This window comes from Ursus arctos, unplaced genomic scaffold (genome assembly GCF_023065955.2).
Source record: "Ursus arctos isolate Adak ecotype North America unplaced genomic scaffold, UrsArc2.0 scaffold_6, whole genome shotgun sequence".
NCBI lineage: Eukaryota > Metazoa > Chordata > Mammalia > Carnivora > Ursidae > Ursus > Ursus arctos.
Genome location: NW_026623078.1, coordinates 48,298,645 through 48,321,618, shown reverse-complemented (window position 1 = coordinate 48,321,618; position 22,974 = coordinate 48,298,645). Strand labels below are relative to the sequence as shown.

At 53.7% G+C, this 22,974-nt stretch overlaps 1 protein-coding gene across 1 annotated transcript; it reads left to right on the top strand.

Annotated features, from left to right (window-relative positions):
* Positions 1-2,541: 2,541 nt before the first annotated feature.
* GDF6 (growth differentiation factor 6) lies at positions 2,542-22,056 on the top strand. The gene is made up of 2 exons (XM_026495352.4): positions 2,542-4,044; positions 19,078-22,056. The coding sequence occupies exons 1-2, from the start codon at positions 3,621-3,623 to the stop codon at positions 20,040-20,042; spliced, it is 1,389 nt and encodes a 462-aa protein (XP_026351137.2). The 5' UTR covers positions 2,542-3,620; the 3' UTR covers positions 20,043-22,056.
* Positions 22,057-22,974: the final 918 nt, after the last annotated feature.

The window sequence follows — 22,974 nt, the reverse complement described above, 5'->3', positions numbered from 1 at the left end:
CTTAGCCTTTTTTTTAGGTTCTTCATAGATGAAACTACTGAAGAACTTATGAGAAAATCAAAGACTGAAAGCTTAAATTCTACATACTCTTTCAAATTCTCAAACTGTTGTGAGAAGATCTGAAAGCATACGTTCATTTGTAGTTTTTCCTCTGTATCTTTATTTGTAATGCACGAATGTATACACACACACACACACACACACACACACACACAGAGCAAAGGCCTTGGTGGCCTTGTCAACACTGGGGTGAATTCCTATTTGAAACATATCCGTGCGGGAGGAAGAGATAAGACTTTGTGTATTACTGTGGATCATTGTCACGATATTTGGAATGTTTAAGTCAGAAAGACTTGCCTCCCAGTCCTGACTGGACTACTGACTAGAATTTTCGGCCCTTGCGCCCAGCCCCTAAGTTTGTTTGCTCACCTGTTCAGTGAGTGCCGCAGCCCGTCAGGCCAAGGGCAGTGAACTTTCCTTGCATAGACCAGAGGCCGGTAGCAGTGAAAGAGAGTAATATCTGCCCTGGGGGAATCCTGGAGCTGGGAAGACAGACCACATCCTTTGTGGTCCCTGTCCCAGTGTCATTTACGCTAACACATGTCTCCATCTAGTGTGCGGAGAGATCCCAAGCCCCAGCAAACAGGCTCATTACTTTGTTTCCTGTTTACCGATAACTTGAGGCTGATAATGATTGCTGGGAGCAAAATGAAGAGAGAACACGCTGGGCTGCAGTCGCAGGCAGGAAACATTCTTATTGGATGGAGGGTCTGAAACCATGAATCATCATTAACCAGACTCCATACTGATAGAAATTAAAACACTGATAACACAAACCACAAGTCTCCATTTCCCTGAGGGACGGGATGGAGAGAGACCACAAGGAGGAAGCCTCTCCTGGAGGACACTCGAGGGGCGGATGTCCAGAGCCAGAAGCCGGGGCAGGCCCGGCTAGATGACATTTCAGGGGTGACAGGTAGGCAGAAGGGGACATGTTGCTTGTGCTGGTGAGAAGTGAATTTTCAGTCGGTGGTTTTGCAGAGGTGTTCTTCACAGGCCAGGAGGGAGGTGGTGAAGACTTGGAGAGAGGGCAGAAGGGCACAGAGGAGAGATGTTGAGGACAATGGGCTTGGCAGTAATACAAAACCAAACCAAAAGAATGAAAAGAAGGGCTAGCAGACATGCTTTGGGCATCGTATTAAGTGACAAGGGCAGGCTAGAGCAGGGCATCAACCCCCCCCCCCCAGTTGCAAGGATAGGAAAGCAATGTGCACGACAAATAAAGAAGGAATGGAAGGGGCTCCATAAAGGTGGAAACATGCTCATTTGTTGATTTGTTGGAGTATCAAGAAGCTGAGAAACAATTTTGTCCTGTTTCAGTTCCATTTCCTTTTATGTTGTTAATTTAGTAAATAATGAACAATTTTTAAGCCCAGAAAGAGGAAAGAAGATAAGGTTATGGTAAAGCACCTTTGAGTTTAAAGATCGGAACCTGACAATTATGAAATCAAAACTAGGGGATGTATATGGGATTGGGATAGGGCCACAAGGGCATCCGTGGAGGAGAGGAGGAAGAGAGCAGCCAGTGCAGACTCTGGAGCAGTGTGACCTTGGGCCTCAGTTTCCCTACCTGTAAAATAGGGATAGTACAGCACTCGTAAGACTGTTTTGAAGATTAAATGGAATAATATATGTAAAGGACTTGCAACCCTGCCAATACACAAGTTCTCTTAGGTGTTTGCCATGACCTGGGGGAGGCCTAGTGTCCAGGACAGAAGGCACAGCCTAGACCTTAAGGAAGTTAAGGCATGAAGAGAGTGGGGATGTGCAACTTCCTTCCCTTGCAGTCAGGTGAGTGGACTCTGCAGGGACAGGAAAAGACAGGGAAAGGCAAAAGTGAGAAGGAGGGAAGTAGAAGACCGGGAACACACACATAAAAGGCAGTCTGGGAGGAAGTCATCTGAGATAAAATAAAACCATAAAGAAAAGAAAAAGGCAAGAATCAGAGACACTAGCTGGAGGGTTGATTCTTCTATGCTGGAATGCGAGCCCTGGGTTTGGGGGCTGTGCTCTGGGTTCTGTCCCTGGCTGCTTGTCCTCTTGGCTGAGTGTCCTTGGAAAAGTCATTTATCCCCTGTCTCGTTTTTTCAATCTGTGAAAGTGAAAATAGTAAGGCCAACTTCACAGAGCTGTTGGGAGACGAAAGGGGAGCATTTTATGGTTGGTGGCTGAACACCCAGTAAATGCACAGGAGACGCTACCGTCCATAGCGTTCCAGGGCACAGAGCACTGTGGGAGAGAAGCAGCCCTCCGCCTTGACTTCCAGCGCTCAGGCCCAGGAATGAGCGAGGCAGTGGGCGGGGAAGACACGCACGGGGAATCTGGGGACAGATAAAGGAAACTCGTGATGGGGCGAGGCTGGGCTGAAGAGAAACAGATTGGGGAAGAGCTGCAAAGGGAGGGGTCCACTGAAAGAGGAGGGGGAGGCCGCGGAGGGAGAGGGTGGGAAGGCAGAGATGGGAGGGCAGTGTGAGAAGAAAAGCAGGCTGGGGAAAGAGGGATTGGAATGCAGAAGGAACTTAGGGAAAGAGAGAGTTTTGAAGGCGGGAGGGAAAGAAGAGAGGGAAAATGGGGATGCCGTGGAGGCGGGGGCCAGGCCGCGAGCGGAAAGAGGACCCCGGGAGCCGACCGAGGAGAAAAGAAGCGGCTAAAGCCAGCGTCAGAAGAGGCTGGGGACTGCGAGAAGAGAGGCTGGGGCCTGCCGTAGAGCGCGGCAGCTTTTAGCATCCATCCAGACTCTAAAGACTCGTGGCCTTTGCCTGACCTCGAGGGTCGGGAACAGACGCCCTGTCTTTGTGGAGACCGGTACCCCACCGAGAGAATGGGGCTGTTCGGGGCTGGGCACTGTGCCTGGGACGCGGCGAGGCTTCGCTGGCCCCGGGCTGGCCCCTGAAGGCAGCGAACGGCCGGCCTGGAGGTTGGGGCCGAGGAAAGAAGGTACCACCCCCCCCCGGAGCCGGAGCGCAGTCCGCGGCAGAGGCGCCCGCCGGGAGCAGTCTTTGGGGGGCGCCGCCGCCGCTTCGCCCCTCCCGGGCCGCACGCTCCCCGGCCAGTGGGGACGACGGCGAGGACCTAGGGCCAGCGCGGCGCCCGGGGGCACCGAGCATCGGACAGTGCTAGTGGGACTCCGGCGCTGTGGATGCTCCTGGCCTCCTCGCCGCGGGGCGGCCGCGCCAGCCTTCCCCCGCCCGGCGCTCCAGGCCCGCTCTGCGCACGCCGCCCGGCAACCCCGCGCGCGTCCCGCGGGGGCGCTGCGTCTCCCAGCCACACGGACGCAAAGCGGCCCCTCTCCCCTACACCTCTTGGCCTCACCACCCGCCTCTCCTCCCACCCTCCGCTCCCCTCCTCTCCTCTCCCCTCCCCTCCCCTCTCCTCCCTCCCCTCCCCTCCCGGCGAGGGGCGGGAGGGGGCGTGGCAGGGCCGGAGTTGGTGTGGCTGGGACCCGGCTCCTTGCACTCGGAGTCCGCGCGAGGAGCCGGGCCCCGGCCGCTGTCCAGCCGTTCCGTGCCCCTCGCGCCCTGCGCCGCCGCCTCTCTGGGAGACGCTACCACTCTCTCGCCATGGATACTCCTAGAGTCCTGCTGTCGGCCGTCTTCCTCATCAGTTTCCTGTGGGATTTGCCCGGTTTCCAGCAGGCTTCCATCTCATCCTCCTCGTCGTCCGCGGAGCTGGGCTCCGCCAAGGGAATGCGAAGCCGCAAGGAAGGCAAGATACCGCGGTCGCCACGAGACAGTACCACGGCCCGGGCGCCCCTGGAGCGCCACGAGCCACAACCGCGGCCACAGGATGAGCCCCGGCGGCGGCCGCTGCAGCACCTCCAAGCGCAGGAGCCTCCTGGCAGGGGCCCGCGCGTGGTGCCCCACGAGTACATGCTGTCAATCTACAGGACTTACTCCATCGCCGAGAAGCTGGGCATCAATGCTAGCTTTTTCCAGTCTTCCAAGTCGGCTAATACGATCACTAGCTTTGTAGACAGGGGACTAGGTAAGTGGCCAAGAAGATGCCCCGCTCCTTTCCCTGGAGCTCCGCAGCCACGGCCCTGCTCCGGCTCGGGCAGGAGGCTACATTTGTGAATTCCCTTCCCGCTCTGGACGCCTCTCCCTTTCTTTTCTTAAATTGTTTTTCTCAAGTCCAATAAGTTTCTGAATGCGGCTGCAGATTTTATTCCAGTGTGCAATCCTCCCTTCGTCGCTTCCTTCTTTCCCTTCCTTCCTCCCTTCCTTCCTTCCTTCTTTCTCTTGTCTTTTGCAGAAAGCAGCGTGGTGGCCGCTCGTCTGGTGGCTGGTGGAGGAAGCGTGGAGGACGGGAGGTGGCAGGCAAATGACTGGGTCTGGAGAGGGGCCGCGGCGGGAACTGACGGCACACTTGCCACAGGGTCTCGGGTTGTGCGAGGTGCGCCGTACAAGGCCTGAGTGGCAGTGGCCGACCGGGGTGGGGGGGGGGGCATGGGGCATGAGTGAGCGTTGGGAAACCCCGAGCACCTATCGGCTCGGCAGATGCAAGTCCCGCGGTCGGAGGAACAAGTCAGCGAAAGGCGTCTGGCAATACCCTGACGCAGCCGCTGCACGGCTTCTCAGCCCTTCCCTGCGCTGGATGTGGGCATCAACCTCCCGGCAGGAGCCCGCGCCCTCGGGCGCCTTTTGCTCCAGCAGCGCGCTCACGGCCGCTCGGAGGCGGCAACCGAGCAGTTTCTGCTAAGGCAGCGGCAGCAACTGGCAGGGCGGGGCAGGGGCAGGGCAGCTAAGTTTAGGGGTTTGTTGGTACTTAATCCATATGGATACGTGGATATGCTCATCCACCTTTCCCAGACAGGCATCGGTCCTCTGAGCTTCTCCCAGGGGCCCTGTCCCCGGTGCCCTCTGAGGGCGTGGGTGCAAGAGTGGGTGCCTTCGGAAACCCGTGCACCCGCTCCTTGCCACCCGCGTTGGTCCGCGTGGTGAGTGCCTTCGAGAGAACCTCGCTCTCCCCTTGGTCCCAGAAACTGAAGAGGGATCCACCGGCGCCAGGAACTCAGCTCCTAAAGAGGGGAGACAATAACCTGGAAGGAGACAGGAAAGGACGGGCGAGAAAAAAAAAAGGGAAAGGGAAGGAAGGGGATGAGAAAAAAGGAAGGAGGAGATTTTTAAAAAAGATTAAGGCTGCTATCCACCATCCTACCCAGACTTAGATTCGAGGCTGGCTTTGACCAGTTCTCCTCCCACTTCCAGGTCAGAGAAAGTGGGGTCGCTCAGAAACCCGCGAGCGCCAGGGTTCAGGCGAACAGGGCTGCTCCCCGCCTGCCTACTCAACACGCTCGTCCTCGGAGCTTTTCAGAGGAGGCTAACGGCTCCCAAGCCCCGGGCTCTTCCCGGGCTTCAGATCCCAGCCTCCACCCTTGTAGCCACCTTCCTTGCGGGCCAGGGCTCCTGCCCACGCTCGGTTCGCGGCTGCAGCCGAGGTCAGCGAGGTTCATGAGCTGCTGAAAGGTCCGGGCGGCAAATTAACGCCTGCTATTTTATGGTGATTTTAGGACTACTAAAGTCACCTTTGCAGATACACATGCCTTCTTCGTAGCGCTGCAACTCCATCCCCAACCTCCGTGCTGCCACTGAAGCTCGCCCCCGCCCCAGTCTTTGAACCCTGCCTCGATTGTCTTCCTCCCTCCAAATCCTGTTTACCGTCCACCTTCTCTACTCTCCTAGTCAAATACTACCCTACACATCCCTAGTGGAGACACTAAGGAAGCTCAGAGAAAATTGCTCAAGAGGCCTTCGCCCAGGGGAAGAAATCCCGAGGCCCAGGCTGGCGGGCGGTTGGGCGCAAGTTTTCTTTTCCCCAAAGGAAGTGGCAAGAATCTCTGCCCCTCCCCCAAGCAGGCACCCCTAACTCGTAAGCTTCGCCCTGCGAGTTTGGCACGGGACCAAGAGACTCTGCAGGCTGTTCGGAGGTGTCTACCGAAGCGTGGGGCGTGCAGGCAGGAGTGGGAGGTCTGGGGGGGGGGTCAGGTCCCGCGCAGACGCGGGCTCGCTTCACCCTTTCGGGTGCTGCAGTCTCTCCCGGGCACAGCGCTGGGCGTCCCCGGGCGCCGGTGGTAGGGGAAGGGACTGGCTGCGAGCCCAGGCCCAGGGGCCTCTGTTCCCGAGCCAAGGTCTCCAGGCTAGCCGGACCAAGATCCAGACGTCGGCTTCAGCTCTGGAACGCGGTCCCCAGCCGGAGGAGACGCGGAGTGACCCCTTGGACCGCAGCTTCGAAGGCACGGTCTCTTCCACGCTCTCAGGTTCCCAGAACACGCGAAGAAGGGCAGTTGGTTGACTGGGAAGGCTGTGCGGCTCGCCGCACGCCGCTCGGGGGTGAAGGAGTGCGGAGCCCAAGGCAGGAGGGGGCGCGCAGAGGAGGGGGTGTGTTGCGGGCTACAGCGCCAGCTTGATAAAGGGAAAGCCTCACTTTCCCTCTCACTGATTTTGATTTGATGTGTCACCGGCGGTGACCTCGGGCTGGACCTTCCGGGGCTTGCTTAGCATCGGGCCCCTGATTGGAGTGTTTCAACTCAGCGATCTAATTGAGGGTTCATGTCATAACACATCAAACGGTGTCTAGTCTCCCGTGATGGAAGGGACCTGCCAGCCGCGCATCCCCGGCTCCTGGCGAGGACTTCCGCCCCTCTCACGTGGGGACTCTGAACCCCGCCAAACCCGCCTACGTCCCCTCCCCCATCCCGTGGATGGCGGGGCAAGGAGGAAAGAGCTGCGGCCAGCCGAGAGCTGGGCCAGCCGCGCTAACTTGGCGCCTTGCCTCGGGATGTTTAAATCGCCGTCGAGTGCGGCCGGCTTGGCTTTGCAGAGCAGGGGACCCTCAGGGGGAGGAGCAAAGAAAATGGAAGGAATCCTGAAGCGGGTTCAGGAGGCATGAACTCCTTACTCACGTACAATATTTGTAAAAAGCCTTCCTCACCCGGGAACACCGGAACCTCAAAAGTTACCCTTCAAGCTTGCGATTAAGAGTGGGTGAGCAGGGATAAAAATCAGCCGGAAGTAAATGAAGAGCGCTTTGGGTCTACAAAGATAGCACGCCCTCTGTTACCTCACCCTTGCCACGTCCCCCCCCCCATGAGGAGACCTTATTGCAAGTTTTATTTTTTCAATGTCCCTCCTTTCGATTTCCTCTCCAAACATCTAGGGGTAATAATAACCAACATATATTGAGCATTTACTGCATACCAAGTACTGTGCTAAAATCTGTTACCTGAATTATTTCATTTAATTCTAACAACAACCCCTGCGGAAAGTGCTATAACCACTGTTTTACAGGTGAATTAAGGAAGAGAAAGAGGTTAAGCAAGTTGCTTAAGGTCACTTGGAGGGGCGAAGCACATATCCAGTTCTAGATCCTGCATGCTTAAATAAGGCACTACATGGGTAGGGTAAGGGGTGAGGAAGTTTCTAAAGGATGGTGGCAGGAAGCAGAAGTAAAAAAAGGGGGGGCAGATTTCCCATCTGGGCTAATACTCTTCTGTGATTTTTTTAAGATCCAGTTTGGAGTTGGAGCAGAACTTTGGATTTGAGGGTCTGAATCTGTGCTGTGCTTTGCTTCCTCTTCGTGCTCTCTGTAAAGTCACAAACCATGCTATCCCTGATCTTTAAATATTCCTCTGTGCTGTGCTTTTGTGATGAGTTTGAATCCACAAAGATGGAAAGTGTGTGCGGGTGTGTGCTGGTGCAGTTGTAAGATCACAGTGGGTCAGGTTGGATGTAGAGGAACTGCAGTTAGCACAGGATAGAACCATTGAAAGGCCACTAGTACTGGCGCCCTTAGGGCCCCAACCCTGGGGCCTGGGAAAGGCAGGGATTGGAACTGCTATGAATTCAACGTGGCTGAGAGATAGAGGGGGAGAGAAAAAGAGAAACACACCTCGGACTTCCCCTTTGTGGAGTGAGAAGTGCCACATAATTCCAACAAGGGGGGATAAAAAACTTCCCCCTTGGTTTTGGAAGAAACCAAAATGAGTCTAGGAATACTGTTGTGAGTTCAGTTTCCAGATGATTTGGAAACCAGAAGACTCCTAAAATTTACTTCCTGGTGATTGTTGTTGTTACAATAGTCTTCTCAGAAAGGAGGCAGTAAGGAACAGAGAAAAACCACAAACGAGATCGGAACATCCTTGAGGAACTTGACACCCTAGAAATGAATCGCTGGAAAGTTTGCTGCCGGTTATTGGCTTCTTGGTTTACCTTCTGGGTCGCGATTATCTGGGGGCAGGACAGGACAACTGTGGGGTCAGCCGAGCTGCGGGGAGGGTATTCTAAGAGCTGTAGGGTTCCCTCTGATTCAAGTTCGTCTGGGACAGCATGTTTATGCAAAACAGCGAATTTCTGGGTGGACCTGGGCCGCAGAGTGGCGCAGTCAACGCAGCAGCGCTTTTGCCCCGACCCTGTTGTCGTTGGCAAACGGAAAATGAAATATAAGCAGGGAAGTATTTTAATGGGGACGGAGGGAATTCACAACTGTTAATTATTTGGTGACCTTGTATTCGATTTGTTTGAGTCCCTTATAAAAACACTAATGCAGACCAGACGGCCAAATGAGGAAGCCGGCAGAAGGTTCCAATCTAGGCTTTATTTCCCCGGAAAGAGGGAACAGCCTTGGAAAAGGATTGCTGAGCATTCAAGTGTGCGTGTGAGAGCGCACCCGAGTGAGCGCTGGCGTGGAGTTTGCACTGCTGTAGAGGTTCATGAGCTGCTATCAGGCCAGTGGCCTGGAAGGTCCTGGAAAAGGGCCTGGGGTGAGGGAAGGAAGCCTTAAAGAAGAAGTTTGTTCTTCTCTTCTGGTTGGAATGATTAAAACATTTTAAAGGCCACAAACCACAAACGCCTTAGCCATTGGCTTGTTGTTAAGTATCAGTTACTGTCACCCTCATCCCTAAGGCCTTCAGGGTTACCTTACAAGACTCTTACAAGGGCCACCTTAGCAAGTAAGCTAAGAACACCTAGTGCCTTCTGCAGCGAGAGTGCAAGTGGGGCCAGAAACCAGGGCGAGCTTCCTCTGCACGGGAGGCTAATTTGAAAAGGACTCTGAACGTTTTCCCCAGCGCGGGAGGCACTCGGGCTCTGGGAGTTTGCGCGGTAGAGTTGCTGGTGGGGGAGGGGATCGAAAAACGTGCTCAAACATCCTTGTCTTTTCTCCACATTAAAAAACAAAACAAAAACAAAAAACAAACAAACAAAAAACAAATTACCTAAGCCACAGCCCACGACAGGCCTTGGGAATCCCTTCCTCGGCAAACTGAATGAAGACAGGAACCTCCCCCTCGCGACCTGCGAGTTTGCGCGCAGCCGGGACCCGCGGAGAACGCGGGCGTTGCACAGGAGGAGGTCCTAACGCAAACAGTTTTTTCCCCATCGGAGTTCTCCAAGTTCCAGCGGCACACCTCCTTGAAATTGGTGCCGTTTTCCTGGGGTGGCGAGAGGGGAAGGAGAAGAGAAGGGGAGGCAGAAGTGGGAGAAAGATGATATGATAGAGATCGGACAGAACGAAAACTGTTTGCTGGCAGGACTGCTGCGTGCAGTGAAGGACGCAGAGCGCAACAGCAATAATCCCTGGGGGCTTTTAAGTAAAGTGAAGGGCATTAGTTCAATAAATCCTGGGGTATGGAGTAACCCTGGGCAAACGACGCTCTCTGCACCCGGGGACGGTATCCCAGCCGAGGCCGCGCGGTGTGGTTAGCGGGAATGTGGATCCTCCGCGTCCTTTCGTTGCTCGGCATCAGCCCCCTCCCTGCCCGCCCCTCCCTGCCCTCCCCCCGCCCCCCGCCTCTCTTAAAGCCCGGGCTGTTTATTTTTAAGCTCAATGGCGGTTAAGTGGTGTCTTCTGTTTACAGGAATTAAATAGGTCCTCGTCGGCCTAATGGGTTCCAGGGTGGCTGTTCTCTGCCTTCCAGGCCAGTCCATTAGCGCCGCTGGGGGCCGAGGGCTGGGTCTGCGTGGCTTGAGCCGCTGCAGGCGCTAGGAGGGACTGGCCGCGGGCGGCTGGCCGTGGTGGCCAGCTTTCCAGAAGATGCGCGCGCCGCGCCGCCAGTGGCCCGGGTGTCTGGGGGCGGAGTTCGGCTTGGGGACGCGGTAGTGGGCGTGCTGGAGAGAAGGGCGGGCCTCTGGCCCCGTCTGAAGCGGGTTTAGCTTACCGACCCGAGCGGAAAGTGGGGGCAGGAGCAGCGCGGAGGGTTGGCTTTGGGATCCCGGTGGTTTATACGCCCTCCTGCCCTCCCTGAAGAACGAACGAACCGAAGAAAATCCATGCGCCTGCTCTGCAAACCTGGCTTCCAGGCACGTTGGTCCAGCCCTCACCCCACTTCCCAGCCGACTGTTGAAATTGAATGAACGATGGTCCACAGCTGCCCCCGCGAATCTCATTTTGCTGCGACGTTAGTTGGGAAGTCAGCCCAAGGTGAGCGCAGTGGAGCAGTTTCCACCACCCCTTCTTCAGAAGCCGCGCCGGGCTCAACACTTTAAAGAACTCACCCCTGAGGTTTCTCCTGCACAGGACCCCTGGGCACTGAAGTCCTTTCCTGTCCACGCAGCACGCCAATTTGAACCCCTCTCCCCACCTGCAACCCGAGAACTGGTCGGAGAGGAGAAACCAAATAAAATGGGAACCTTTTCTTCTACTTCTGATCTCCAGACTCTCTAGTCAAAAGGCCCGATCGTGTTCCAACCCCGAAGGCTGTTTCCCGGCAGCATTTCCTCCTCCCCTCCAGCCCTGGGCCTGTGTGGCTCCAGTGGGCTCCCTGTGACCCTACTGGTCCACAGTGCAGCGAGGGCGGCCCCTGGCACATCACCGCGTCAGGGCCCTGTACAGCACAGCTCCAAGGGAAGGGCAGTGACCTTCGGAAGACATGGGGACGCAGGGGAAAGGTGGGGAGAGAGGGTAGGGCTTGTGGCATTGGTACCGAGCTTCCGTTTGGATTTCATCTGCAGTGGTGTCAAATTAAGATTCTGGAAGGCCCCGGTGAGACTGCAGTGAAAAGAGACCCTCCCTGAAGTGTTCTTGATCTCAGCTTCCAATCATTGGTTCTGGAACCCCTCTGAAGAACGTGTGGCCACGAGGGTTCGAGGGTTCGCACTGACCAAGTTCTTGGACCCCACTTTACAAATGAATCCATTTCATCTTAGAGAGAAAAAAAAAGAGTCCTCTTAAAGCGCCTTGGGAGTCCTGCTGGGGGTGCCCAATGCCCAGTGCTCAGGGGAGAGGGCTGGCCTGCGTCTCCCGCCAGCACCTAGCCTTATGGCCATGGAAGGCTGTGCTGAGGCTGGGAGAGCGCTGGACGTTCACCTTCCGTCGGGTGGCATCTGGGGCTCTCCTTCCCTCCACTCCCACCCTCACTCATTTGCCTCTGGCTGGGCCAGAGCCTGGTGCGGGGACACTGGGATTTCTCTGTGGTATCCAGGCCCGCGACCAGACCTGCTTAATCATGTGGGGTTCGCAAGGCCCGGGCTCCTTGCAGGGAGGAGGGTGCAGTCTGCCAGGCTTGGGAGAGAGACTAGAAAAGCCTCTCCAGATTCCGTGGAGGACCCTTCTTGGGCCTCTCTGATCTTTGAAAGGAGGAAAGAAGCTGAGAGACGGAGGGCACACTATTGGAGAAAACACTGGGGAAGCCAAGAGATGCAGAGAGAAGCTGGGCCGGTGAGCGTGTGTCCGGAGACACACAAACACCCACCTGGGCCTTCTCAGGCGACTTGCTCTGTTTCTGGGCCCTGCACTCAGCCTGAGGAGGCATTCACTGCTACAGCCCATCTCCCTGCCCAATGCGCCTGGCCCTTTGCCGGTGAAGATCATCCAGAATGTCACGCTCATCACCGCCCTAGATTGGCTCTGTGGACAGATCGAGCCCCACCCCAAAAAGGCTCCACGGTGGAAGGTGACGAGTGGGGCAAGGAGACTAACCCCCAGGCCTCGGGCTGCATGGCCCAGCGGGGGAGCCGCATGGTTAGCATAGGCCCCAGCACTGGCCCTGAGCCCACAGAGGAGGGAATTATCCTTGATGAGGTTCTGGCTGGAGGTTTTTTTGTTCACCTGGAAGCTGTGAGCGAGACCACAGTAGTGGATGACATAACGAGGTAGGGCGCTGAGAAAGAGCAGTGTGATGCGGGCGAGGCCACAACTCCTATGGGCCTTGCCCTTCACTGGACCTCAGATGCATAGGAACTGGAAGTCCTGGCTTCTCTCTTTACGCCTCTGCCCGGCACCTTTCCTTCGTTCACTTCTGGAAATCCTGCAGAAATCATTGGATTGCATCTCCTCAAAGAGGGTCAAGAGGAGTTCAGGTTCCTCTTCTGCCTACCTGGAGCGGGTAGTTACCGTAATATTGGCTGCATTCATCGGGTGTTTGTGTGTGTCATGCCATGCATGGGTGCCTGGACTCTGACCTTTACAATGACTCTGCTAAGTGGGGCATAGTGCTCCCATTTCACAGATGAGGAATATGAGGCTGGGAGAGATTATGTGACCTAGAGTTTCCAGGGTCACCCAGCCAATAAGTCACAGGTCAGGATCCAAATCTATGTCTCTTCGACTCTAGAGCCCTGTGCCAATTCCACGTTGTCAGTAGTAACCAGTCTTATACAGGTCTTCAGATGAATGTCTTTCCCATTCGTTCTCTCATTTGCTACCCCTCCTTCAGTGACTGTGAGCTGAGAGAATTGTTTCCCTGGAAGTTCTCTTTCAAAAGTTCAATGGTTAACGTCCCTTAAGTTCTGCTGTTTAGGAAGTGATTTACTCTAGGAGACCAGGGATTGATGCCCTTCCCTCAAGCGCGGGCTGCACGAAAGAGCAGGGGCCTTCTCAGGGTTTCTACCAAACACAGAGTCCATGGGCTACGATGTTCGATGTTCAGGGTGGTGGTGCACCGATACTGGAACCAGATGGCCACATCTACCTCTTAGTTTCTTGGACAAGTTAGCATTCAACAATCTGTATTTTAAGTTTTCTGGTGCATAACATGAGCATAGTAGTGATATCCTTTTCTTTTCCATAGTTAGCTTTGAGGCTTCCATGAGTTATGAGAATTGAGATCATGCACAGCGGATGGTAATTGCTACGCTAGTGTTTGCTATTACGATTTTTCTTCTGGATGGTGGGGCCAGAGCACCCTGTCGAGGACGAATTGTGTGGCCTGCCTCTTGAATCTGCCCCTCAGCGAGGAGGCTTAGTGAGCTCAGCAGCTTGCAACAGATCTCAACAGAGGCAGGACTCAGGCCAAGAACACAGGGGGATGCTCGGGTTATTATCGTGTCCCAGGAGAGGGTAATCGTGGGAGCACAAAGTACTCAGAGGCTTTCATACCCTAGGGGAGAGGGCTGGCGGCTCATTTTTCTCACTCTGTACCTCTCACTCTATTTCCAACCTGTAGATTTTGGCACCGCAGGGCAGTGCTGAAGCTGAGTGATCTAGGGAACAAGTGACCTCAAATCTAGCGACGAAATCTCTGCGTGCAGATCTTCTTCCTTCTAGTAAAGCGGGGGGAAAAGATCCTGGGGGAACCCAGTCCGCCAGGAGTTGATGGCATTGGTGATGAATGTGTGTCGCGTGTCCTCCCTCCCTCTTCGCACCACCGCCCAATCAGAGCCTCGGAAGAGGGCGTGGCCTCAGGTCGGAGGGCGGGGGGAATGAAGATCTTCAGATCCTGTCCTTAGCTAGTTGGAAGACATTGGGCAAGTGAAGACAACCTCGCAGAACCCCAGCTTCCCGATCTATAAATGAGTGTAACGGTAGAACGGGCCTCACACCCAGCGCTGAGGATTCAGGGACAGAGCTCATCAAAACCCTGAGCACGTGCCTACCGCAAAGGCGCGCCCCAGAAGCGTTCAGGGCTGCTGTTGGCTCAGAAACGACGGGGGTTGGGGGGAAGACTTCACTGCAAAGACGTCTGGAGTTTTCTTTGTAAAAAAGCGTGCCAATCCCGCCCCTCCCATCCCCCCACCTAGGGAGGTGGGCGTGGGAAAGGCCACTATCATCTCGGCTCTTTGAGCCACCGCCTAATCGCAGGATCTGTGTCTTTGGAGGACGTGGGGCGGGACGCGTGGCGGGGGTGACAGGTGGAGGCGGGTGGGAGCATGCCGGACTCTTGGCCAGTGGCCGTTCGGGGTCACCAAGAATTCAAAGGATGGGAGCCCGACGCTCAAGGAGGAGCTCTCTCAGACAGCTGGAGCCGCCGGGGCACCCTCGGGGCGGCGGGTGACAGAAAATCCCACAAGGACTCTCAAGAGGGACCTCAAGCGGCCCTCCTATCTCGGAGATGTCTTGGGAAAATGCAGTGCGTGCCCTTCCCGCCCCAAACCAAATGAAGCTGCGGGTTTTCGGAAGCCCTCGACAGGGTGCCCCCCCCTGGAGCTGGCCCCAGCAGGGAGAGCCCTGGGGGACCCTCGAGGCACATTTCCTCCCGCTACGCGTCCTCGCTGAGGCTGTCCTCCTGGGGCTCAGGTTCTCTGGTGTCGGGTCTTCGGTGCTGTGAGCCTCCTTTCCTTTCCCATCTGGTGTTTCTTAGCTCCCCCCAGCCACGCACTGAGGCTGCCACCCGCACTGATGACTTTAACCTTCCTAGGCCAGTTTTCTCCTTTAAAATGTGTGTTATAGTCCCTGTCTTGCAAGTGATTAGTTCTTTTTCCTTGTGTCCTCATTTGCTTCTTTTTAAAATTGTTCATCAAATTCCATACCGGATGTGCATGTTTGAGGTGTCCTCAGCTCAGCCTTTTACCAACTTGCTCTTAATTAAAAAAGGCTGACCTATTTATGAAGACTTTTCTTCAAAAATGCAGATGGTTTATTCGTTCCTTCTCTTCTCCTCCCCCTCCTTCCTCCATCCACCCACCTGGGAAAATTGATAAGCACAAATCCAGCAAATGTAACTTGAAAGGTCTGTACGTCTAATACTCAACAAACACTGAGTTAACTGGGTTTGAGCCAAACTATAACAAACCAGGTCCCTGAAAATTAAAAGCAAAATAAAAGTTCCCATGATTTATTACTGATTGATTTCAATTTAAAGGCCTAAAGCTTAGGATTCGCTTCCAAGTTGTAGAAAAAAAAAGTGCCACAAACAGAATGAAAGGTGCATGTTTCTAGGGAGGAGGATGGGAGAGAGGGTCACTTGATGATATCAGCCCTCGTTTATACAGGACTTCAGCCTTCATTTATACAGGATTTAATGGGCTTGTGGAAGGGAATGTGAAGGGCTGGCTTCCTACCCACAGGTGGCCCTGGTGGCAGGGCCAGACTTTATGATGCCAAGTCAGCAGGCAAAGTGTCTTCAGGGTCACAGGGGATGGTGGTGTGTGCACTCCCCAGGTCGGATGCCTCCTCTGGGCTATTTCTGTGATGCATGGCTCCAGAGCAGGTCCAGACAGGTGGGGGAACGTGGTTGGTAGTAGAGCTGTGCAGAGTAGCCACCTTCTTGGACCCTCTGTTAAGGGGTTAGAGGTTCGGGAGACCCAGTGAGAGTACATGTGGCTGAAAGAGTAAAAAAAAGATGTGGGGGTGGCTGTGAGGGGCAAAAAAGATGCTGGGAGAAATAATGACTTGGTTCTGGTGAGTACCACCATAGATGCTGCCCTGGGTCCCTTTGGAGGACCCCGTTGTGCCCCACCTCCAATGATGCCTGATCCGCAGGATGAGGACTCTAAAGAGTGAAGGAGACATGCTCCTCTAGGTTAGTGGTTCTTAAAGTGGGATCCCAGACCAGCAGAACCAACATTACCTGGGAGCTTAAGAAAAATGCAAATTCTGGGCTCCACCACAAACCCCTGGGGCCTGAGAGAATTTTCTATTTCTTTCTTTTTTTAAAAAAAGATTTTATTTATTTATTTGGCACAGAGACAGCCAGTGAGAGAGACAGCCAGTGAGAGAGAGACAAGCAGGGGGAGTGGGAGAGGAAGAAGCAGACTCCCAGCGGAGGAGCCTGATCCCGGAACGCCAGGATCACGCCCTGAGCCGAAGGCAGACGCTTAATGACTGAGCCACCCAGGCGGCCCGAGAATTTTCTATTTCTAACAAGTGTGATACTGTACAATGTGATGCGATCTTGCGATTTAGGGACCCTTACAGGTTTAGTGGCCTGAGAGCTACTACTCTACTGTGGTACCTAAACCATAGGGCTCTTGCCTAAATAGCACAGAGCCCCCTTGCAGGTCTGGGCAGCTGCTTCATCGGGTCTGTTCCCCTAAAAGTGTATCTACACCACTAATACATGCCTGGGAAGCTTGGGAGACCTGTGAGCAAGGGCGTCCACAGTCCTGCAAGCGAGGCCGCTCACGCGGTGGGATGGAGCTGGTGTGGAAAGAGAAAGGGGCAGGTTTCAGACTGAAGTCCTCATTTGCACTCTCTCCTTGAGCCCTGGAAAGATGACGGGCTGGCTGGTCTTGCTAGAAAGATCATCAGAAATCCCAAGGCAGCAGAATCAGTACAGCACTCTCTTTACAGATGCTTTCCTCTGTTTTGGCCATTCTCGAGCACCAGAGAAATGTGACTCAGCTGTAGAGACTAACCATTATTAGCCCACGCTTTCTTAAAAAAAAAAAAAAAAAGTAAAAACAAAAGGTGGCTGATTTCTCCATGTTACATGAGAGAGAAATAAATAAATTACCCTTTACACCTTCCTATGCTCTCCAGCCAGTGACAAACCATCTCAAGAGTTATGTAAGCTGAGATGGAAATGATTTCCTTATGGCGTCCATGTTTTATTCCCAGCAAGCCCTGCAAACAGAGTTTGGACTGTATCCCCCATCCCTCATATCCCAGCCATTCCTGGTTGCTTTTAAACCTGGTACCTGCACTCTAATGGAGAGCAGTGGGGCCATGGGGCTTAGGGGCCAAATGGTCCAAGTCCGGAATTAAATAGACTTGAGTTTGGATCTCAACTTTACCACTTACTAGCTCTCAGACTTTGGTAATTAAATTAATTTCTCCAAACCTTGGTTTTCCCACCTGTAAAATGGGTGCTATCTACCTTACAGAACTGGTCTGTGTTTGCGGATAAAGTAAGGATGAAGAGTATGTCAGCCCTCACAACACTTAGCTGGTGCAGCAAATGCCTTAAGTCTGGCCCTCTCATCACATCCTTAGTTTGGAGAGAGAGAAATATGAGAGGCGAGAAAGTGAAGCCTAAGGCAATAGGTCCAGAGAGCTGGGTGGTGGCTCAGGGTTGTCAGAGCAGATTTCTTTAAAGGAGGAGAAGAAAGTGTGCTGAGTTCCCACTGATTTTAATGTGACCCTGGCCGGTTTGAAGGTCTTGGCTTCCATAAATCAGCCGCCTCCAGCAGCTTTTCCCTCTTCACCTCTCTAACCCTTCCCACAGCTCCATCTCAGGTTGGGACATGTGCCTTTGAGTGAGGTAGCCTGCCCTGCAGTCAGCCCAGAGTGGGGACTGGGTGTGGCTGAGGCTCCAGGTCCGATGCCCTGGGGCGACATCTGGACAGGCAGTGAGGGTCGGACCCGGGACCCAGTGACACTTTTACTATTGAAATCGAACCAAACTTTACTAGCTTCTGGGGAAAGCTGGGGGCTTTGGGGATTTTTGTATTTGCTGGGTTGTAAATATTTTATGAGAAGGCAGACCAGGAAAATCTGGTTAGCTTTCCGCCTTGCACATTGAAGTGGGGTTGGCTTCATGCACAAATGCGTCAAAAAAGAAGTCAAGCTTTGCCTTGGTCCCAAAGAATTCGTCTTGGACTTTAAAAGCCTGTTATCCCCCCCCCACCCCTGTCCCCCATCATGTGCCCTGAATTTCTTTTTCTTATTTGTAACCAAAAATTTAATCTTCAAGATTAGTTTCAAAGCAAGATCTCAAGTTGGGTGGGTGGGTGGAAGGGAGAATGTCACTGTGTGTGTGTGTGTTTGAGGTTTTCTCCTAGCTGATGTATTTCTCATTGACTGTAGGATCTTCTCAATGGGTAGATGCCTGGTGTGTGTGTGTTTGTTCATTTGCCACCCCCTGCAGACTTCTGAAAGCTTTGTTACTCTTTTGTTTGTTGTTAAAATGGTTGGTGAATTTGAAAAAGCAAGCAAGCAATCTTCATTCTGTCAGCTTTGTGCGGGGCCTACATACTTCAGCAGACGTGTCTAATGGCAGCGACATCCCCCCAGACCAGGGGGTCTAAACTAGGGCTGCATCTTCAAATCATCTTGGAGCTTAAAAACAAAAACAAAAGACAAAACGAACAAACACAAAACTAACAAAAACCCAGTACCCAGGCTCTGTCCAGAGACATTGCTTTAATTGGTTAAAGCAAGCCCTGGCAACTGGTAATTTTTAAATTCTCTAGATGATTATAAAGGGCACCCAGAGTGAGAATAACTGCCCTGGAAGTTTCCAACTTACTGACCAGCATGTAGCCAGGTCAGGCACGGCTGTGCGGGCTGCGGTACGATGGACAGGACATGGTCCTAGCTCCTATGGGCCAGTGCAGGCGGGGCAGGCGGGGCAGGGTGTTGCTGGGAAAGACCACTAAGGAGACAAATATAAACGAGGTCATCGTAGATAGTGCTAAGTGCCGGTAAGATAATAAACCCGGGTCCTGTGGTAGTGACCGAGGGAGGCTACTTTAGATCAGGGTGGTCGAAGATGGCCTCTAGGAGGAGGTGACATTTGAACCGAGACGTGAATGATGAGAACGAGCCAGCCAGCCGAAAGGAGGGCTGGGGGAAGCGCGGCCCAGGCTCACGACCACAAAGGGCACATTAGTGGTTACGCAGGCTCCTGGGGGAAAACCCGGAGGCCGCCGCCGCAGCGGGCTCTCCAGCAGCCACCGACTTCCGCCCTGGGAGTCCCGGGCTGACGGGGGGGCGGGGGGCGGGGGTCCTGCCCTGGTGCTCCCCCTCCCCTAGCTGCACAGCGGCCGGGCGGGGAGCCGGGGTGGTCAGGCCCCGGGCTGGCCGGGCTGGACTCCCAGCCGGCCTGCCCTGCTCCCCGCCCTTTTCCTCCCGGGGGCGGCCGCAGAGCACCGGGCTGATCTCCCCCTTAAGTGAAACTGACTGTAATTATTTTTTATCTCGCAGACGATCTCTCGCACACTCCTCTCCGGAGACAGAAGTATTTGTTTGATGTGTCCACGCTCTCAGACAAAGAAGAGCTGGTGGGCGCGGAGCTGCGGCTCTTTCGCCAGGCGCCCGCAGCGCCCTGGGGGCCACCGGCCGGGCCGCTCCACGTGCAGCTCTTCCCCTGCTTGTCGCCCCTGCTGCTGGACGCGCGGACCCTGGACCCGCAGGGGGCGCCCCGGGCCGGCTGGGAAGTCTTCGACGTGTGGCAGGGCCTGCGCCAGCAGCCCTGGAAGCAGCTGTGCTTGGAGCTGCGGGCCGCGTGGGGCGAGCCGGGAGCCGGGGAGGCCGAGGTACGCGCGCCGGCGCCCCAGCAGCCGGCGCCCCCGGACCTGCGGAGTCTGGGCTTCGGCCGGAGGGTGCGGCCCCCCCAGGAGCGCGCCCTGCTCGTTGTGTTCACCAGATCCCAGCGCAAGAACCTGTTCGCCGAGATGCGCGAACAGCTGGGCTCGGCCGAGGTCGCGGGCCCCGCCGCTGCCGGCGCGGAGGGGTCGTGGCCACCGCCGTCGGGCGCCCCGGACGCCGGGCCTTGGCTGCCCTCGCCCGGCCGCCGCCGGCGGCGCACAGCCTTCGCCAGCCGCCACGGTAAGCGGCACGGCAAGAAGTCGAGGCTGCGCTGCAGCAAGAAGCCCCTGCACGTGAACTTCAAGGAGCTGGGCTGGGACGACTGGATTATCGCGCCCCTGGAGTACGAGGCCTACCACTGCGAAGGCGTGTGCGACTTCCCGCTGCGCTCGCACTTGGAGCCCACCAACCACGCCATCATCCAGACGTTGATGAACTCCATGGATCCCGGCTCCACCCCGCCCAGCTGCTGCGTGCCCACCAAATTGACTCCCATCAGCATCCTGTACATCGACGCCGGCAATAACGTGGTCTACAAGCAGTACGAGGACATGGTGGTGGAGTCCTGCGGCTGCAGGTAGCGGCGCCTTTCCCGCCGCCTTGGCCCCAGACCGCAGGGGAGGCCTGACTGCAGACAGGCGGAGGAGCTGGCCTTGGAGGGGGCGGAGGGTGGGGGAACAGCCTGGACGTGCAGCCAGGTGGGAGAGGCGGGAGCTCAGCCTTCCCAGAACCTTCCACCTGCCAGCCCAGAGGGAGATACGGATTTTCACACCTTGCCTGGCCACCCAGGAAAAACAAGCCAAGGAGGATTTCTTTCGTTTTTTTTTTCTTTATTACTGTGGCTTTGGATTTCCTTGTGTGCCTCACAGGTTTTGATAGGAGGTGGGGGGCGGGTAGACGCATACATGTTTCTCAACCGCTCCATGGATTGAAAAATTTATAGCTTGAGAAGAGAAACCGTGTGGGAGGAAGAATCACCTTTGACCACATCTTGGTTTGATTGTTTTCTACTCATGTAAAGAAGGTGGGGTTTTCTCTGGCCATGTCATAGCCTATGCCTTGTGACCTCCCAAGCAGAGAGTGTTAAACTAGAGGAATTAACACTGAGAATAGGAAAGCCAGGAGGGGCCCTGCCTTTAGGAGAACCTGCTTGTATACCGGTCTGCCCTGGCCTCTCCCAGTACAGGGAGCTGGCAACTGGCATCTCACTCAAGGGGGCTCAGGTCACTGCCTTTACTGTTGCTTTTTCTGGTAGGGGAAAGGGGAACTGGTATGGATGGAATGACAAGAATGAGTCCAAATGGAACCCCCTGAAGGATAATGAGAAACCACAAGGCCTGCCTCTGACTGGGCTGACACTGAGGTGTATGAGCCAGGCTGGAGGTAACCCAGGAAAAACCCTTCTGTGGTATCTGTTTCTAATTGATTTCTTTGAACAGAGTTTGCCAAAATTCAGACATCCCCTTTTAAGGGGAAGGTGATTTTCCAGTTAAACAAAAAGTGAGTAGGGGTGGGAAGCTGTGTAACTAAGAGAAAAGGTGCGGAGAAGGGGAAATGAGCCAAGAAGCAGAGGGTGAGGTCAGGAGGGGAGGTGGTGGGCCCCTAGGAAGGATGGGGAAAGGGGGGCCAGTCCAGAAGCAGGGAAGGGAAGAGAAGGGGACTCGGGTCCCTGTGCCCAGAGATTTCTTTCACATATATGTTCCCTCCCCTCTCTCTAACATTCCTGAAAGATTACCAGCCAGCGATAGCCCAGGGCTCCCCCAAAAGAATTGTTTCAGATTGTAATTACCAGTTAGGCAATGTTTTTAAAACTTAGTAATGAGAAACTGTGAAAAGAGCAAAGTGTTACATTGAGCTCCGGGTGGGAGACGGGGAAGGGACAGTAAGGAAGGAGGCAGGGGTGGAATTCATCTTCCGGAAGGAAGAAGGAGAGAGCACAACGAAATTTAAATACCCATTCCCAGACTGTGGAACACGTGAACTTTCCCCCAGCCTGCACCAGTATTATTTTCAAACACTGCCCGTAAGTAGGCCCTTTGCAGAGTTAGTTTCCTTCTCATATTTGACCATGAAATGGTTTAAACAAGGGAACTTGTACCGACCATTAAAAAAGTTTTTGTTTTTCCTAAGTGGTTTTGCTCTCTCAATCTAAACCTGTTGCTTGTTTGGTTCAGAGAACTACAAACTGTCCAAGAAAGGGTGAGAATGATAATAAATGCTAATATAAAATGCTAAGTAAAGAAAAAAAAAAGACTTGGCCAGGAGAAGTAATTTAAAATGCACATTTGCTTTGGATGCACTGTTGTTCTGTTAAGGCTGTATATATTTGTTTATTTAAGGTGACCGAAAGTGCAAAGAGGAAGTGGATAGCATGCAATTCATCCTAATGTGCAAACGTTATATGCACTCAAATGTTATAATTTCTAATATTTTTAAAGTTTATATTCGAGTTGTACAAAGTTAAGCATTAATCAGATATTTCATTCTTTCATAATGTTATCATTTTCTTAAATATTATTACAAAATTTTAAGTCTGTCTAATGGAGAGTTTTTTTAAACTGTCTACCTCACTATAATACAAGTATTTACAACACGAAAGTTACCAGAGGTCGATTTTATATTCAGAACATTTTTTACAGTACACTTTTCCTGGATGATACTCAATCTAATACTGTATTATTAAACTCATTTCCCCCCTCAATCACTCAGCCTGGTTTATATGGATCTATTTAGAAAAACCCTTTTCTTAAGGAACGACTGCCCATGGTACTTTGGTCCACTATGGGACTGGATGTCTGAAAAGGCACTGATGATTTAAATGTCCAGCCCCTAGAGCCTTGCACTTTTTTCTTCATAACTCTTCCATGAGTCTTCATGAAATTTTCGTTCACCAGGTGAAAGCCAAATCCTTGTCAACTATCAGGGCAGTGTTGATAAGCCTGTAACTCATTCCAGCATCTCAAGACCCCAAGTAAGCATTGGATTATTTTCTTGGTTTCTTTAATATTGAAAAAAAGCTGTAAATTACTTAAGCCAACCTGGCTGTCCGTAACTCCTGTTTACATGGATGGCATAAAGCAAGCAGAAGATAGGCACTCTTTCTCTCTTTGTTCCCGGGCTGTAAATTAGGCTTGTACCAGCCTGAGCCCTCACGGTATGTCAGGTACAATGATGTGCATGCATTATTTCATGTAAACCCCTCAGAAGCTCCAAGATGTAGGTATTATTTTTATCCCCACTTCACAGATGAGGAAACTGAGGTGCGGAGAGGTTAAGTAACCTGCCGGTGGTCATCCAGCCAGGGCGTGGTACTTCGGTTTTAAACCTAGTTCTTTCAGACTCTAGGGCCTGAGACATTAACCACCATGCAGTTCTGCTCCAGCATCATCTACCTGCCCTCCATTTGGTGCCTAAATGTCAGCATGGGGCATTTGCAATCAGTCACAATTATGGGGGTCGGTGAGCTGTCACAGGGGCCACCAGCATTGCTTATGATTTTGGAACATGTGACTG

Bases quoted from the DNA above. Each gene is read 5' to 3' on its own strand.
- GDF6 (XM_026495352.4), top strand. From the start codon at position 3,621: ATGGATACTCCTAGAGTCCTGCTGTCGGCCGTCTTCCTCATCAGTTTC. The intron at 4,045-19,077 runs GTAAGTGGCCAA...TTTATCTCGCAG, and splicing joins CTTTGTAGACAGGGGACTAG to ACGATCTCTCGCACACTCCT.